Source organism: Macrosteles quadrilineatus, unplaced genomic scaffold, assembly GCF_028750875.1.
Source record: "Macrosteles quadrilineatus isolate MER2022 unplaced genomic scaffold, UCM_ALF_1.0 Scaffold_2__2_contigs__length_208266976, whole genome shotgun sequence".
NCBI classification, from domain to species: domain Eukaryota; kingdom Metazoa; phylum Arthropoda; class Insecta; order Hemiptera; family Cicadellidae; genus Macrosteles; species Macrosteles quadrilineatus.
This window is the reverse complement of record NW_026542595.1, coordinates 169,926,510-169,943,406: the sequence shown is the minus strand read 5'-3', so window position 1 is coordinate 169,943,406 and position 16,897 is coordinate 169,926,510. Positions and strand designations below refer to the sequence as shown.

General features: G+C 33.6%; 1 protein-coding gene across 2 annotated transcripts in view; it reads left to right on the top strand.

The window, feature by feature from the left end:
• The first annotated feature begins 567 nt into the window (after nucleotides 1-567).
• The window catches only part of LOC128987286 (uncharacterized), a 64,808-nt gene continuing 48,478 nt past the window's right edge, over nucleotides 568-16,897 (top strand). For both annotated transcript variants that reach the window (XM_054408052.1, XM_054408051.1), the window contains exons 1-3: nucleotides 568-629; nucleotides 6,070-6,179; nucleotides 14,761-15,994. In XM_054408052.1, the coding sequence (XP_054264027.1) occupies nucleotides 609-629; nucleotides 6,070-6,179; nucleotides 14,761-15,994 (1,365 nt within the window). In that variant the 5' untranslated portion in view covers nucleotides 568-608. The remainder of the gene's footprint in view (nucleotides 630-6,069; nucleotides 6,180-14,760; nucleotides 15,995-16,897) is intronic.

The following is a 16,897-nucleotide window of genomic DNA, read 5'->3' as shown; positions in this document are numbered from 1 at the left end:
TTCCAGTGTTCAAACCTTAATACTTATCAATAAAACCAAACTTATATTTTAATAAATAACTGATCCGGCCCAATAACATTTCTAGCAAAAACATTCTCAAATTTCTTCAAATCATTTTCGTTTCAGAGGAAGTTTTATTTCATAAAGGTAATTTTTATTGTAAGACAATAAAGCCCACCTAGGATGGTATTTATTCTCAATGTGAATGGAAGGTGCGTTTCAATAGAATAAAATGTTTTAAACTGCGTTTTTACAGAATAAAATCAGTTATTTGCTTATGTACGACGATTCATTAAAATCCCATCATTCAAGCTGAGCCTTTTTTCATAGCAAATTAAATCTTCCAATTATGTTGAACCTTTTGGTTCTCTAGCCAACCATTTAGTTAATAAATAAACTATTGTTGAAAAATCGTATACGTAACGAATAGTTTTGACCATCTACATAAACATGGTTATTTGCTTCGACTCCATACGCTACATAATTTCGATCCTCCAGGGATAATAGTGATATTACCCACCAGGGGTGCCCGGTGGGAGGGGCAGGGGGACTCGGAGCATCCTCGGAACAGGTTCAAAAGCTTGCTAGGTCGCCGCCGCGCTGTACACATGATGGGGGCCCTTCTACCGGTAAGTACAGGTCATTGCCAATGTCAACTAACAGCTGATCGTGAGCTGTATGTTTGTGAACAGCTGATCAATTGTTAGGCTACAGTTTGTAAGGTTAACGTATAGATATTAATTCGGGTTGGTTTCTTTAGTGTGATGTGTTGGGCTTTAGATTAGTTCGAGTTCTATTTGCACTATCTTCATTTCAAATTTATATCTTAGGCTTCTAACTAACTCCGTAAATAATTAATAGCACTTTTAAGTAATATATTATTGAGTATTAATAACCTAAATCTGTATGAAGCCATACTTTCTATGTTTGCTTAAATGGTTTTGATTACATTTTAAAACTGGCAATGCCTTTTGCTCATCTCACATTTGAATGAGTTCTATAATACCGGTAGTTTTATTTATACTGTTGAAATACTAAATTACTTGAATATAACACATATATTGCATGCAAATATATGTGAAAACTACTCGAATGAATTGAAAATTTTTTTATTTGTTTTAAAGCTTTAATAACCACTATCTAAGAAAATGTATCCCTAGAGATTATAACAGATTTAGACACATTATAACAAGTATTTACGGTTTTCGTATAACTATAATACAGTAAAGATTATTTAATATTTGTTATAAATTAGTTTCCCGTTATATATGTTTTTTCTTCTTAAAATTGATGTGATACAAACATTTAAGTTTACTTAGTAATAACTACATCATAAGATTGATGACTGATATATGATTATCAAATGTTTATTTAATCTAATGTATAGAATATTTGAATAAGTTTACAATGGTATAGTAACGATTACATCACATCGTCGGTTAAATCTTGTATTCAGCAAATAGATTACACAGAATGTGATTAAATTAACCTCAAATTCATATGAAAATGTTATAATTTTCATCCTTCCAATCTATGGTACAATGCTACCAATGTTTAACACGGCCGGCGTTGTTATTCGACGAATCATTTTGTATGATATCATTGCCATATTCGTCGATAAGCGTGCAAGGTTGGTAGCAATGGTCGCCAAGGCTGCCAAAATGTCATCCTGAATCTTAATGCCGAGGTGGAGTTATCTCATAATGGAGAGGCGTGGTCCCAGAATTAGCATACTCAGATTACGCCAATTATACGAAAAGTGCCAGAATTATCATCTTAGATACCATAATTTTTCAAGTTCAATAATTACGATGAAACGAATATCGCTTGATTTTTGCCATCAAAATTAAATTCAAAATCTGTCTTTCTTCGATTTTCTTTGCTTTGATTCGTTTAGTCATGTTATTTGACCTTTTATGGGTTCTATCACAAACTTTAAATGAATTTAAACTATTGTTATTTGATAAAGTTCATTAAAACATACAAAAAACTGATTCCTATACTGATGGGGGGGGGGGATTCTGTGATAAAGGATGCTTTGAATACACAGCACACTGCTCGTATGAAAACCACTCCCAGCACCCTAAATGTTTTACTTCGCCAATAATAAACTAAAAATAAGTCTTCTAAACTATAGAAATAAATCAAGATAAGGGATCGTATTGATCTCTTCTTTTAACTTCATGTTTTAAATGTTTGTCTCTGGATCACTGTGTCAAACGAAGATGAATCATTTTCATCACATTGGTCAACTTGGGTTTCCTTTGTTGGTTGATAAAACGTACCTCTAAATGAAAACGTGTGAAATAAGTATAGAAATTGACTCGTCCGTCATGTAAAGCCATCTTATCTGGAAAAACATCAGTTTTCTTACACAAATCTTAGCCTACAACATGAAAATACCTGTCTGTTCAATTTAATTTTGTCAACATAACCTTTTGCACAAATGATTAAAACTTTTGAACAATCTCCCTCACTATCTTACTAGAGCCTAATTTGCCCGGGCTTAGAAAACAACTAAAGAATTTATTAGTGAATGGTTTCAGATTTCTTCGCTGACATGTAGTTGTATTTCTGTTATATTTAACCAAACAAATTTTTCCATTAAGTTTTTCGTACTGAAGCGAGTCATGTTCAGTTGATTAGTGTGTAACTTGAATTTTCCATGCATTACATTTTGTAATTTCTGGTATAAAGAAATTGACTAATGACAAACAAAAAAGGCATTCCTTTTGCGTAGCCATCGCCAAAGTAAAAACAGATACAGGAGCAAGTATTAGCATCCAAATCAGAAAGTCAAACATGCAAATCACAAAAGACAAGTTTATAGTGTCACCACACATCTGGCAAATTAAATTCACACCTCCCAAAAAAGGTAGGGTTCAATGAAACCCAGTGTGAATCCATCCTTCTACTCCTACAGGAGTTAGTGACCCTAGGTGGGAGTTTATGGGCAAGGTAATATACACCGTCTACACAAAACTCGACCGGTCACACAGGTCTGAAATGGTAACTCAAACAACCACTTTAACATCTTCAGGAAGCTAATTAAGCTGTTAAATTAATAAACTCATGATACTAGGTTGGAATTATCTTTATTGCGTAGAAGTCTTCATCAGCCTTAATTGTTTAACCAGTTTAACCTGTGTAAAAAAGTATAAGGAAGTAGATGAACTTGTGAACTTGTAATGGGTTTAATAAGCACGTTCAAGTTTCAAGGAAGGAGTTTGATGTTTTATGGTTAATGGAATAATCATCGTAGACTTTGAGATCTATTTGATAAACGCTCTTCCTCTTCGATGTTGCTAATAGGTTTGAAACATAATCTAACATGGATGTTCCTTAAGTCTATTTAAGATGTAGAGTAAAGTACATGGAACTAAGTGTTCAATTTTGTTCTATTTACCCTAAATCTTATAGACTTTTTGTGTTATTTGATTGGTTGATTCGTTTCATGTTGTGTCATGACTTGACTGCTTTACGGTGGATATATTTGTCTGCTACTGTCTGTTGTATTTCAACTTAGGTTGGGCTTTTCTGTATTGTTAGTTAGTTAAGTTTTTTCACCTGAGGACGGGATCATTTCCCAGATCCCGAAACGTTGTGTTTTGTTACCACTGTCATGTAAAATGTCCGCAATAAGACATTGAACAACGTGTGGAGAATGTTCTGAGGATTGAGATCACTTGTATCCAAAACATCAATAGTTCTGAGATCTACATACATATTGTTGTGATTCTCATTGTTTCATTATATAGTGCAACAGGATTGAAGTTAGTTTGTGGCCGGGGGAGATCCAAAGTAAATATTAAGTGACAGCGGAAGGGTTTCCGAAATACTGTAACTTCAACCCACAGTGTGAAATGAATATCTTGTAGATAATTCGCTCCCAACACATGGCAAGGTATGCAGTAACGCCGGAAAAGTTCCGTTGCCTTCTGGGAACCGAGAGTGACTACTGATTGTTTCAAACGTGCAATTAGAGATTGCCTTATTTCATGTGCACCAACATTGCTCTTAAATAACAGCCATTGTGTTCATTTTTCATTATTTTAAGGGACTCACCCGATAAATTTCCTATACGATTTCTTTCATTAACTTACCATTCTTGTAAGATGCTTTGTATGTAACTTTGTATGCTTTGTATAAAAATACTCACAACTTAAGGAATGTTTGACATTTTACAAATGGTTATATTTTCTCAAAGTACCTGAATTAATTATCCTTAAATTACAGAACTTGCTGTGTTGTGAGAATAATGACTATTCCTCATAAAAATTCCGTAATGGATAGTGAACTATTATTTTTTGTAGCAGCCTAGATTACGATGGTATTACTATTTGATAATCAATAAAATAAAAACAAAATGTAAAAATGTATGTAACTAACTGGCTTGCTGCTTCTCCTAGTTATGTATTCAGGCGTGGCTTATTTTGCCATGTGCGTTATCAAATATCACTGATAGCTAGTCAAACGAGATTTCAATTCCAACCATAAGAAAATTTGCATAAAAGATATTGCATAAACTAAATTGTCTCCCCTTTTATTGCCAAATCTGTGTATAAATCACCAGACCATGCTCTTAGCCCTGAAAAAGAGAACGCTTTTAACTTCAATTCAATAAAAAAATCTCACATTTTTTAAATATACATCGTAAAAGTGATAAAGGTCAATAAATCTTTACAAACATTTGCAATAAAAATTATCAGAAGTACTGTATGCACAATTTTAAACTAGTTTAAACGAAAATTATAGTTTTTACTTGTCAAATCAGCTAATTTAATTCTAAATTCGAATATTTTAAAACCCCAACCAATCGTAGGTAAAACGTAATTCATACACATAATTGAATTCCTAGCCTCGCTAATAAGTTAGATAAGTTTCCGATATTAGTGCGAATTCCAGATCACAAGGAATGATGCGATTGGTATGATAAATATCAGCATTTACCATTTACCATTTTTCCAGCATTTATGCTTTGGTTTGCTCCTTAGAGACGATTCTCTTAAGAAAAAAAATGATATTTGTCCAAAATGAACCTATGTGCAATATGTGTGGAATTATATTTTGAAATTGGATTTTCAAGTTTCTCCTTACTCTTTTAGTACACATTTTTAATTGTGTTTGTACATTTTACAACATCCTTCACCGGTCAACATCAGTCCCATCTAACCACACCCTCTTGCTCATGAGTCGTCGACCGATGACCCGCGGGTCTCTTCTCATCTGCCTAACAAAACCTCGCCATTGTAGGACCAAATTGCGCCTATTGCGGGGCTACATAGTTGAGTACATCAGCCTCGCAACAATACCCGCCTTTTTGTCCACCCGCGGCAAAACTAACCTCATTGTGAGGTGAGCACGTGGCTGCCAATCAACCCGCATAACTTGTATGCATAACTTTGCATGATTTGTCTGCAAGGAATAAGGATGTACACTTTATGTAAGGTCAAGTTTGTTTGGCTTATCTTGGACTTTTAGCTGTGGTTTTGTGTGTGTAAATATGGGTTTGATTTTAAACTTAAGAAAAATAATTTTCCTCGTATTTATCTTGTTGCTTAGTGTAAGTTAAGTAGGAGGACAAGTTTCAAGGTAGATAAAATAAAGTTTGCTGTAGTCACATTAAGATTCAAAGAAACAATGAGACCTTATTTTGAACACCTAATGTAAATAAACATGCATCAAAGTAAATAACGTTTCGTGACCTTTTTCTAGCTCCGGACAAACACATAAGAAGGCAGTACTTATGTAATATGATACATACGTATACACAAATGAGTATATGAAATCCCTGAGAGCCTTAAATATGGTTATATGGGTTTTATTATTATATTTTTATGACAAATTCCTAGTTTATCTAGTAAGACAAAAAATTTAAAACTAATTAGAAAGATGCCCAATAAAATCAACTGTCAAATAAAAAACATTTTTATTTCATTCCACCAGTCCCAAACTCCCCCAAACAAGTCATTTTCTTAACTAACCACAGAAACTGTTTTAATTGTAAGGTATCTGCGTTCTTTTTATGTTTTTACTGAGACATCTTAACCCTCTTTGTCTATGTTCCAGGTATGCTGGTTGGCTGTCCTCGCAGTAATTGTAGTAGCAAGACCTAACACCCAGACCCAGACCCATGAACGAGACAGCAGAGCTCAAACTGTCCTCGATGGAAGCAACCCGTAAGTAATATGAGGGCAAAGCAATAACTATTACGTTTGTGGTTACAAATCGTGGCTATTGACTATAAATGATGCAGTATTCATCTAGTCAATATTGCTCAAACGAGCAAAAAATTATGGATAGGTAAAATGTGAGTAGTTGGATTTTTTTTAATAAACACCCCTATACATTTTTAATTGAACGCCGTAAACAGTCAATAACAATTAAATCATTAAGGCATCTAGTTTTAAATACTGTACTGTTTGTTTAGGTGGTAAGCTTATTTCATACAGACAAATGCGCTGAAAACACTTTGCTATTTCAGATGTCAATACTTTGAGAAAACATTGGAAGAAACCATGTAATAAGAAATTACTTCCTCATGCTTTAGAGACATATCTTTACCTTACATTTTAGCGAATTTCCCTATAGGGAAGTAGTTATTACCGTAGGTGGCATGGTAAGACCTAGGCCCGGGACCGATTTACTTTTTCATTTTGATGTCCCCAGAGGCCAGACACACCATTCGTTCAAATTTTTATATATGTATATATATATATATATATATATATATAGATTTATTTTGTTATTGTATACATCAATGAGGGCTACTTTAAATGTTACTAAGCAAATCAAAATACCACAGTACCCTAAAAATTAAATGAATTAAATGTATACTTAAAAAACATTTAAAATTGATTCAGGGGCAGATGTAACAGTAATTCCCCCTGGCATAGTTGATCCAAGTAGGATCCAGCCGACTCTAGTTGAGTTTGAGTTATGACATAAAACAGTGCATTCACTTAATTCTTAGTAAAATAGTACATGGTTTTTTAATTTTTATTCCTTACGAGTATTTTATATTTTCGTACCTCATGCGATTTTATCCTTGATTTTGAAAAATGGTCAAATTTGTCAGTTTTTTAGTAGTGATTTCTATACACTGTACCCCAATGCATGTGTAGGGTATCATTATTTTTAATTAGTTTAATTTTTATATTAAAATTACTCTCTTTTGTGAAAAATTCGTTTAGTTTATTCAACTTAGTCAGTTTTTAGTACTATTCATTTTTTCTGTGAGTATTTTATATTTTCGTACCTCATGCGATTTTATCCTTGATTTTGAAAAATGGTCAAATTTGTCAAATTTTTAGGGTACTGTGGTATTTTGATTTGCTTAGTAATATAGATTTATATATATATATCTAAATATATAAAAGGCAAAGCCCTCACTGACTCACTCACTCACTCACTCATCACTAATTCTCCCACTTCCCATTTACCTAGGAGGCTGAAATTCGGTACAACGATTCTTTGGGTATTAAATAGGAAAACTAAGTAGTTTTTATCCTGATCGGGCTTTCAGGCTCCGCCCCAGTGGCTCTGGAGTTTCCCATGTTAACCTTATGATTTTTCATATTTAAAAGGAATTAATGAATCTTAACAGCTGTTTCATTTAAACAAGTTGGTTCTGTTCTATGATGTTCAATAGCATTAAAGTTACAAGGATTACCAACAGGGTGTAGCACTATTATTTTTTTTATCTATGACAACAGCTAATTTGCAACCAAAAGGTGAGTGAGCGTAGCGAACGAACTTCAACCTGGAGGCGAGTTGGCGTAGCGAACGAGCTAACCTGAAGGAAAGTGAGCGCAGCGAACGAGCTCCAACCTAAAGGTGAGTGAGCGTAGCGAACGAACTTCAACCAGGACGTGATTGAGCCATGCGAATACTTGTGAAGTTAAACGGGGCAAAGCCCGCGGGTACAGCTAGTATACAGGGTGAGTTTTAATTGTCCCCCCCCCAACTTTTTTCTACATTTTTTTCAAATATCAATCCCAGACCACTTCCAAACATTGTTGGGTAGTAAGTACTTCATTTTGACAAGGTGGCCATTTCCGGCCGCCATCTTGGATCCGCCATATTGGATGCAAAATTTTTTTTTCAAATGTAAAGGTGGGGTTGTGACCCATTATTTCGAACTACATTTTTACCCTGATTACAATGCCGCAAACCGTTTAAAAAAATCTTGATTCATTCTAAAGTTATGCGGGCTTTTTAAAACTTTATTTTTAGCCCATTTTAACATTGTGCATTTACAAACTAAGACCATAATCTCAAAATAGTGCTAGATAAAGATAAGTATACACTACCAGTAATTGTCGACCTATTTTCACTTGGTTATGACTGATGTATTTTTTTCGGCCGCCATCTTGGATCCGCCATTTTGAAATGTGATAAATTATATTAAATATGAAGGGGGCGTTGTGACCCATCATTTCGAACTACTTTTTTAAGCTGAACTTAATTCCATGATCCCTTTTTCATTTTCATTTTTTGATTTTGAAATATTGACATTTTTAACAAAAAAATTTCAATATTTCATAAATAAAACTTGATAACAAAAAATGGATTGCGGCATTGTCTTCAGCTTAAAAAAGTAGTTCGAAATGATGGGTCACAACACCCCCTTCATATTTAAGATAATTTATCACATTTCAAAATGGCGGATCCAAGATGGCGGCCGAAAAAAATACATCAGTCATAACCAAGTGAAAATAGGTCGACAATTACTGGTAGTGTATACTTATCTTTATCTAGCACTATTTTGAGATTATGGTCTTAGTTTGTAAATGCACAATGTTAAAATGGGCTAAAAATAAAGTTTTAAAAAGCCCTCATAACTTTAGAATGAATCAAGATTTTTTTAAACGGTTTGCGGCATTGTAATCAGGGTAAAAATGTAGTTCGAAATAATGGGTCACAACCCCACCTTTACATTTGAAAAAAAAATTTTGCATCCAATATGGCGGATCCAAGATGGCGGCCGGAAATGGCCACCTTGTCAAAATGAAGTACTTACTACCCAACAATGTTTGGAAGTGGTCTGGGATTGATATTTGAAAAAATGTAGAAAAAAGTTGGGGGGGGGACAATTAAAACTCACCCTGTATATATATATATATATATATATATATATATATATATATATATATATATATATATATATATGTGTGTCCGTGAACACGATAACTTGAGTAATTTTTATCCGATTTTGATGAAATTTGGTTTGAAGGTGTAAGGCGGGATAAACTTGAATGAGTTCGCGAACCAGCATGATCGGACCATGGGAACGGGGTTTTACGGGGGGTTTTATGGGGTAAAAATTGGTTTTTCTAATTTTTGACCCTCCAAACGCAAAATTTCCCAATTTCTCTTCAGACCTTCTTAAAGAGCTTAAAAAAACAAATAATTTAGTATATCAAAGTGTTTTTGTACTATTATTAGTTACGGAGAAAACTCAAATAATTGTTATTTTAAAATTCCCATGTTATTCTTATGGGGAATATTGTAAAATGTTGTAGTCTGTTTGTTTATGGATATATTTTGATCAAACTTGGTAAATTTATTTATTTTATACTAAGTTATTAATATTTCTCCAAAAACACACTTTTTTACCCTCCCTGTAGCATCAAGCCTATGTACTCATAAAAATTAATGATAATTAAATACATTTAATTGAAAATCAATTCAGGAAACTGGAAATTCGCTTAGTCGGCAGGTTTGCTGTGGCGGGGGTATTTTACCTTTCTTTATCTCTATCTACGCTTTAGAGACGTGTATTTGATTCCATCTGTGAATCTACATGCGCTTAAGATGTCTCCGAAAACTGGTTACGGAATTTTCAAATAACTTAAAGACATTACTGAACAGGATTTGAACCTAGTCTTGTACCACATAAGCTTAAACTGAAAGGGAAGCTTGGATGGTGAAAACCTGTTTATGTTGACAAATTCATCGAGAAAATTACGTTGGTATTAAATAAAACTATCTACTATAGTTAAGCTTTATCTTTACAAAATCAAATGTGCGAGATTATCCAAGAATCTAATTCTTATTACCAACTAAAAAAGATAAATCGAAATGTATTGTACCTGCATCCAGCTTTCCAAAAGTTTGATACAACACCACTCTTTTATACAAATTGTGTATTTTTACACCTTCCCTACAAAAAACATACGGCTTCTTCCTGCTTCACACTTCGGATCGAAACAATGAAATAGTTAACCGATTATCAAACCACATCGTGTACTTATCCTCCGGATAATGCTAGTGTCGGATAAGTGAGGTTCTCTAGTGTGTGGGATGGATTGTGGCTGAATAATAACCCATCATTAAACTGTATAGCGACTAGAGTGTTCAAAACCTTGTTTGTTTTATACAACAGAATAGACTGATGGTTGTCATTATTGTTGGTTGTTGTTAGAAAACCAGCCGATGCAGTTTTTGCAATATCTTTTTAAACGAACTGCATGGCTAAATTGTCTAATCAAAAATGCATATTCGTGAAGGTAATTTTCAAAACTATTATTCACTGACAGCCACATGATGCTTATATTCCTACATTGAATCAGAATCATTGATTTTTATATCTGAACTATACAAAATAGTTTTACAAATAAACAAGAAAAATCCCACATTATATCCGTGTGTTAAAGTGGTTATTGGTGTCAACAGTAATATTTTCTACTAGGTTCTTCTTTCTATGCAATCCCTCCCTTTTTAGCAATCCACAACCCAAGTTTCTAAATGTGCACTACTGTACAACAGTGCTCCATCGTGTTTATCGGGGCACCTCGAAGAAAATTCCTCATTAAAAATGGATTACCAAATTTCTTAAGACATGGAAAAAATTAATAATGAGAGAATCTTCCTCATGTACAATGAATGGCAAGATGAACGACTTGGAAATTAATCCGTTAATAACACAGGAATCAAAATTGGGATGTTGGTTGAAGCATCTCATATTATATTTAGTATAAAGAGATAATGTTAACATCCTTAAAAACCATTTTTTGATTGTAATGTTGAATCCTTTATGTACAAACATACTAGTGGCAGGAACACAGCTGTAGAGTTAAATTTGCATAAAGTAATGGTTTATTTTGAAATAGATTTGTTAAAATCAAGTCCTGGTGCTTTGACGTTTCTATAATGTATCGGTTATCTAATTTAATTTGAAAGGAAGAGTTTTATACATTCAAATTACATGTATTACATTCAAAGCGTGCATTTCTTGGCTTTTTGTACTCAAGGTACGAAAGATGTGTTTGATATATAACTCAGTTCACTCAAAAAAGACAGCATTTAACTTACCAACGTGTCTCTAAAACAATTTTAGAAATTTAAAAAGTGTTTCCTTATTAACAGCTACAGTTTTTGTTGTTGCCAAAAACCAACGATCAAGTATATTTTCTCAGTAGCTATTTAGTACTTAAGAAATAATTAAATACACTACACTTCAAAAATGCACAATTGCTTCTTCATACGTCGCACACAAACGTTTTGCAAAAAGAGGGACTCCCCTTTAAATGACAATCTGCCAGATAGCTAATTAATGTATATTTTAATTTCATATCCTTGATGAATGAAACAAATAACTAAGGATCTGTACTATTACATTAGTCTACAAACTATGGACACCATGTTATGTAACTCTCACTTTAGCTCAGGTGTTTGTTTTTGGAAACCACTTAGTTTTGATGGATCTCTCAAATTCTTTTAGTAAACCACTTATGCCTCCAAACCGGTCCTAAGTCCATCATATTAAATACCAACTATTTTTAGTTGGTATTTAATATGATGTAGAGATTGATTAATATATTTAAACATTACTTCAATAATATGCATAATCGAATAATTGAAATGTCGGTTGATAGCTTTAATGTGATATTCACCAGTTAACATAACTATGTATGGTTAACACGTTCGCTACCACAATTACAGTATATGGAATTTACGTTCGCATAGACCAGCGACGCAATTGTGCGTCGACTCGTTTCTCACAATAGACCACCGACGCATATTTGCGTCAGCTGGTCACATTGAAATGGACTAACGACGCACATTTGCGTCGGTATTCTAATGTTATTAAACAGCGTATTTCTTAGCAACGGTCTATTTTAAAACCCGGATTTTATCGTATCGGTCTAGAGGGATATCTGCCGCAAATGTGCGTCGCTTGGTCCGTGGATATGACGATTGGTTACGTCACACAACAGTTGGCAACATTGTTGTTTACATTGTGTATTCCGCGACATCACAGAACAGATGTAAACGTTATAACCTTTGCAGTTTTGGCTAGTGTTTAGTGGAGTTTCTTTAGTTGTTTGTGTAAAAGTTTGAAACAACCAAATTTACAACGACGCTTACGTGAGACCTGGTCTATTGAAACGAAAATGTAATATTTTTAACTGGATTTCGTTAAATAGACTGACCGACGCATATATGCGGCGTTTTAAAATTCGCTCATAACGAAAAATAAAAACAATATTTATTGCTTACTAATTCACTTAAGGTTATTATGAAGTCAATTAGTCCATTTAAACGATATTTCTCTTTTGGTCTGTCGGCAATGTTATTCCTATATCACTTGGTCTGTACGCAACGTCATGATCATTCCTTTAAGAGTGACCGGACCGACGCAAATGTGCGTCGCTCGGTAGCGAACGTGTTAATTACTGCAGTATCTTATTGCAGTATCACATAACAAAGTTACTTCAGTCTTCCAGCAACTAATTTCCAATTGTATATGCAATCTTTGGCCCTAGATTATTTTTACTTGTACTTGTAATATTTAAATTATAGACTTATTATTAAATTATTTTATTCTAGTCCCAAAAATCGGTCTGTTGCTTGATATCAAGTATTATATGAAACATATGTCAGTTTATGTCGTTATAATCTTTTAAATAAACACATTATATATATATATATATACACCAACATACCAGTTATTTATTTACTTTGCTGTAATATCTGCCAATGAAATGAGTTAATTTCATCAAGTGATTATAAAAACGACATTATTCAAACACATAGGAATATTTAAAAACTAGCTTTTTAAAATAAAATGACTAGGATAGAATTCGTTCTTACTCATAAAAAATACCTCTAAGAAACTAATTTGAAAATAGGCCTCTTTTAAGTAAAATATTTAGACAATTAGAATTCAATTGGATAAAAAATCCAAATACATTCTTTTAGTTTTGCAGATAGAATGCTTAATTTAATCAAACAGGGTGAAACGTACAATTTTGATCAAAATTGTAAAAAAATAAAAAAGTATAAGTATCATAACACCTGTATAATCAGAGCAGCGTGTGTGGTAAAAAGAAGATGATGGTTCTATTTTTAGCACGGCAGGTTTCTGTTTTGCTCAACACATATAAATAAATAAAGAAATAAAATCTAAATTATTAACAGCTGCTCTTTGTAGTTTACCTTGAAACTTCAAAGATGATTAATTTGAAATATCAATCCAGCAACCTCAGGAAGCCAAAGTTTATAACTCGATATCTTCCCTAGAATAAAAACCAATTTTAGGTTCTTAATGAATAAATTATTTTTTTACAAAAATAATATCGTTGAAAAAGTAGGGGTATACACAACACATTTCAAAAGCATCATCCTAAGGGGTGTTGAAAATACAGAATTCTTCATCTTTAATGAACAATGTCCATGCATTATTATTTTAAAACACGTAACACGTGTTATTTTAAAACACATTTTTTAGAACTTTGTACACTGTTAAAGAATATTTTGAGTTGAACAGATGCATGGAAGGGATGCAATATTTCTACATTGTGGCAATTTCCCACAAATAATCCTAGTCATGTATGACGAATCGATTTTATTTTGAAATTTGATAACACGTCACTGTAAGAGTTTTTATGTTGAATTGATTCTGATTCTTAGAAAGAAAGAAATAGTTTGATGGAACTAATTGGACTTTCAAGATTCGTTTAAGGTAAGTTTCCTTCTTTGTTTAAAGTACCTAATGCATGCCATTCGCTTGTCAAAACGCTTATGAGGTGTTATCAGATTTCAAAATAAACGCATTCTGATATATTGTTCGATGGCTTTTAAGCATGTTTTTAATCAAGGGGATAAATTATTATAATAATAAAACCGCATGATTAAGGCATTGTTTTAGTTGTGTATATTAGCGTATTTATGAAATTACTGTAAACATTTATTACTTGTCTATTGGTTTGCTTTAGGTCAAAAATCCCTCACAGCTGACTTAAGACTGATTTAAAACTCCAATTTAAAACAATTCTATGTTTAATATACAAGCAAAATATTTTCCGAGAAGAAAACTAAATAAACCTTTTAATTAACTATTTTTAAATAATTTTTCAACAAATGTAGAAATGTGTTCTTGTTTATCTTTTTTTTTCAAAATTGTTTCATGGGGCTGTTGCCAGTTTAATAGGCATTACATGTTTGAATAGATATAGCCTGTACCAGCTTACATCGACCTTGACCTCAGGGTTAATGAATAGTCAGAGTCACCGGCTGGTCGATAAACTCACATATTTACAGCCACGTACTCGTAAGTTGATGATTGTATAGTATGTGTACTGTAAACACATTTATGTTCCACCACTAGTTTTCATCCATTCATACAGTATTTCACTTGAACGTTGCATATATTTAATCCATGGCCAAACTATAAAAAGGTTTCTTAGATTATTGGTGATCAATCAAAATTTATTATGTAAATACATGAATATACAGAAAGCATTTATTTTCCAGGGAGGAGAAGGCCCGAAGCATTCCTGTATCACCGAGTGAAGAATTCAAAGGGGGCATAGTCCCTGTGGCCTTACTGTATGATGGGAGTGAAGATGTGAGCAGACCACTTAGAGAGACGAAAGAAGTGGGAGGAAAAGTCAACGATGAAACGGAGCATAAAAGTCAAGAACAAGACGGAAAGCCTGTAGAAGAAGAGCATAAGAATTTGAATGCATCAAAACATCAAGAAGTCCGCGGAATAAATAAAAATTCCAAACTTCTGGACATTGAAGCAAGAGAAACAGACGAAAATTCAAAATATGGCTTAAATATCCAAAGTAGGAATAAAGTGCCATCAGAGGAGCAAGAAGATCTAGACAAACCGTTTGTCTACAACATTCAACCGTTGTCGTTCTACTCTTCGCAAACTAAAGAAGAAGAAAATATTCTAAATTATATTAACAAAATTAAAGAAATGAAGGAAAATAAATTACAGATTGAAGCGGCGCAAAAGCCCCAGGAAAGTAATGTTCACGAGAAAACAGAAGATGCAGTGGTTACTGAAACTGAAGCTGATGCATCTGATGAAGAAAACAGACCGATAACTAGAAGGATACAACACTACGAGACTGTCATAAAACCCATGATCCCTGATCCTCAACAATACCAGCAGTTTCAGCAATACCAAGCGTTTCAACAATACCCTGGAATTCCACAGGGATATCCAGTCTACCCAGCTTCAACGATGGGCCTGTATCCTCAGCAAAACCAACAACCATATCCAGCTTTCTATCAAACCCCACAAAGTTCCCAGTCCGTAGTATACCTTCCAAACCCCTTTGTTTCAAAAAACTCTAAAAAGCAAACCACAAAATCTGGCAACGATAGACTCTTCGACGATTACTTTCCCATCCTCATCAACAATCCTTTCAATGAAATTTGGGCTGGGATCACCAACATTGTCGAATACGGGCCTTCAGCGGATGTTTGCAAGAAGAGCAAAAAATCAAGAGATGTTGATGATGACGATGACGTGACTGAAATAGATTTCTCAACAAGAAAAATTGGAAGCTCACCAGGAAGTTCTAGTACTTCAGAAACATCATCTCCGTCACCCAAAGACACATTTTTTCCAAGGTTTGCCAAATTGAAAGTGCGAAAAGGAGGAGTCGCCATTGCGGGTCCAGGAGGAATCGCGACAGCTGGATCTGGGGGAACAGCAATTGTGGGTCCAGGTGGAACAGCGTACACTACTAGAGAAGGAACAGCGGTTGTAGGTCCGGGTGGTAAAGTGGTTCATGTTCCTCAATTCTCACTTTACGCCAAAGACTACGATGGAACACAATCAAGGGAGTTTGAACCTCCCCCTGGCTCAAGGACGGTTGCGGAAGGACCAATTGTGTACTATGACAACCCTTTGGACGAAGAAGACATTCCTGATCCTGCAATACCACTTTAAACGTAGTTTCTATTTCAATGAATGTTTGTATATATTTCCGAATTTCAGGAGTGGAATCCTGAGTCTTGAGGTACTGGAATTTCATCGGGTTGAAACAGAATGCAAAATGTTTCTGTTTGGTGATTTAGATTTTCTGGGAATTATTCAATGATCTCTCCCTTTTTCTAAGCTGGGCTGCAAATTCTTTGTTTTGGCTTTTCATACACAATTAGTTGGATAGTCAACAACTCATACTAAACTTCACTTAAAGAGCTGTTATTAAAAAGATTAGGTGTAGTTCCACTATTCAATTGAGGGGTTTTCTTGTTTTTTCAAATTAGTGATGTATATCAAATAAGTGCGTCCCTTATAAATCAATGTATATAAGCCATATGTATGACACGTTTTTGTAATTTATGCTCAATAAAGAATTGGAATAATTATTTTATTGTGATACCTCCAAAGTAGATTTTATATTTTTATGAAATTATTGTTATAGAATACATGTAAATCATGTTCAAGTAAATCATGACTTAAAACTATGGAAAAAAAGACAGCCATGTTAATCAATAATATATTTTCGTATAAAATATGTATTGTTAATCACTGATTGTGATTGAAGTATTTAAGTTAATTAACTAATTGTGATTACTCTTTTCCTGTTAAGTATGATTACGTTCGTTCGTAGAACCATTTAATGATTATTTTAGAGTTTTATTT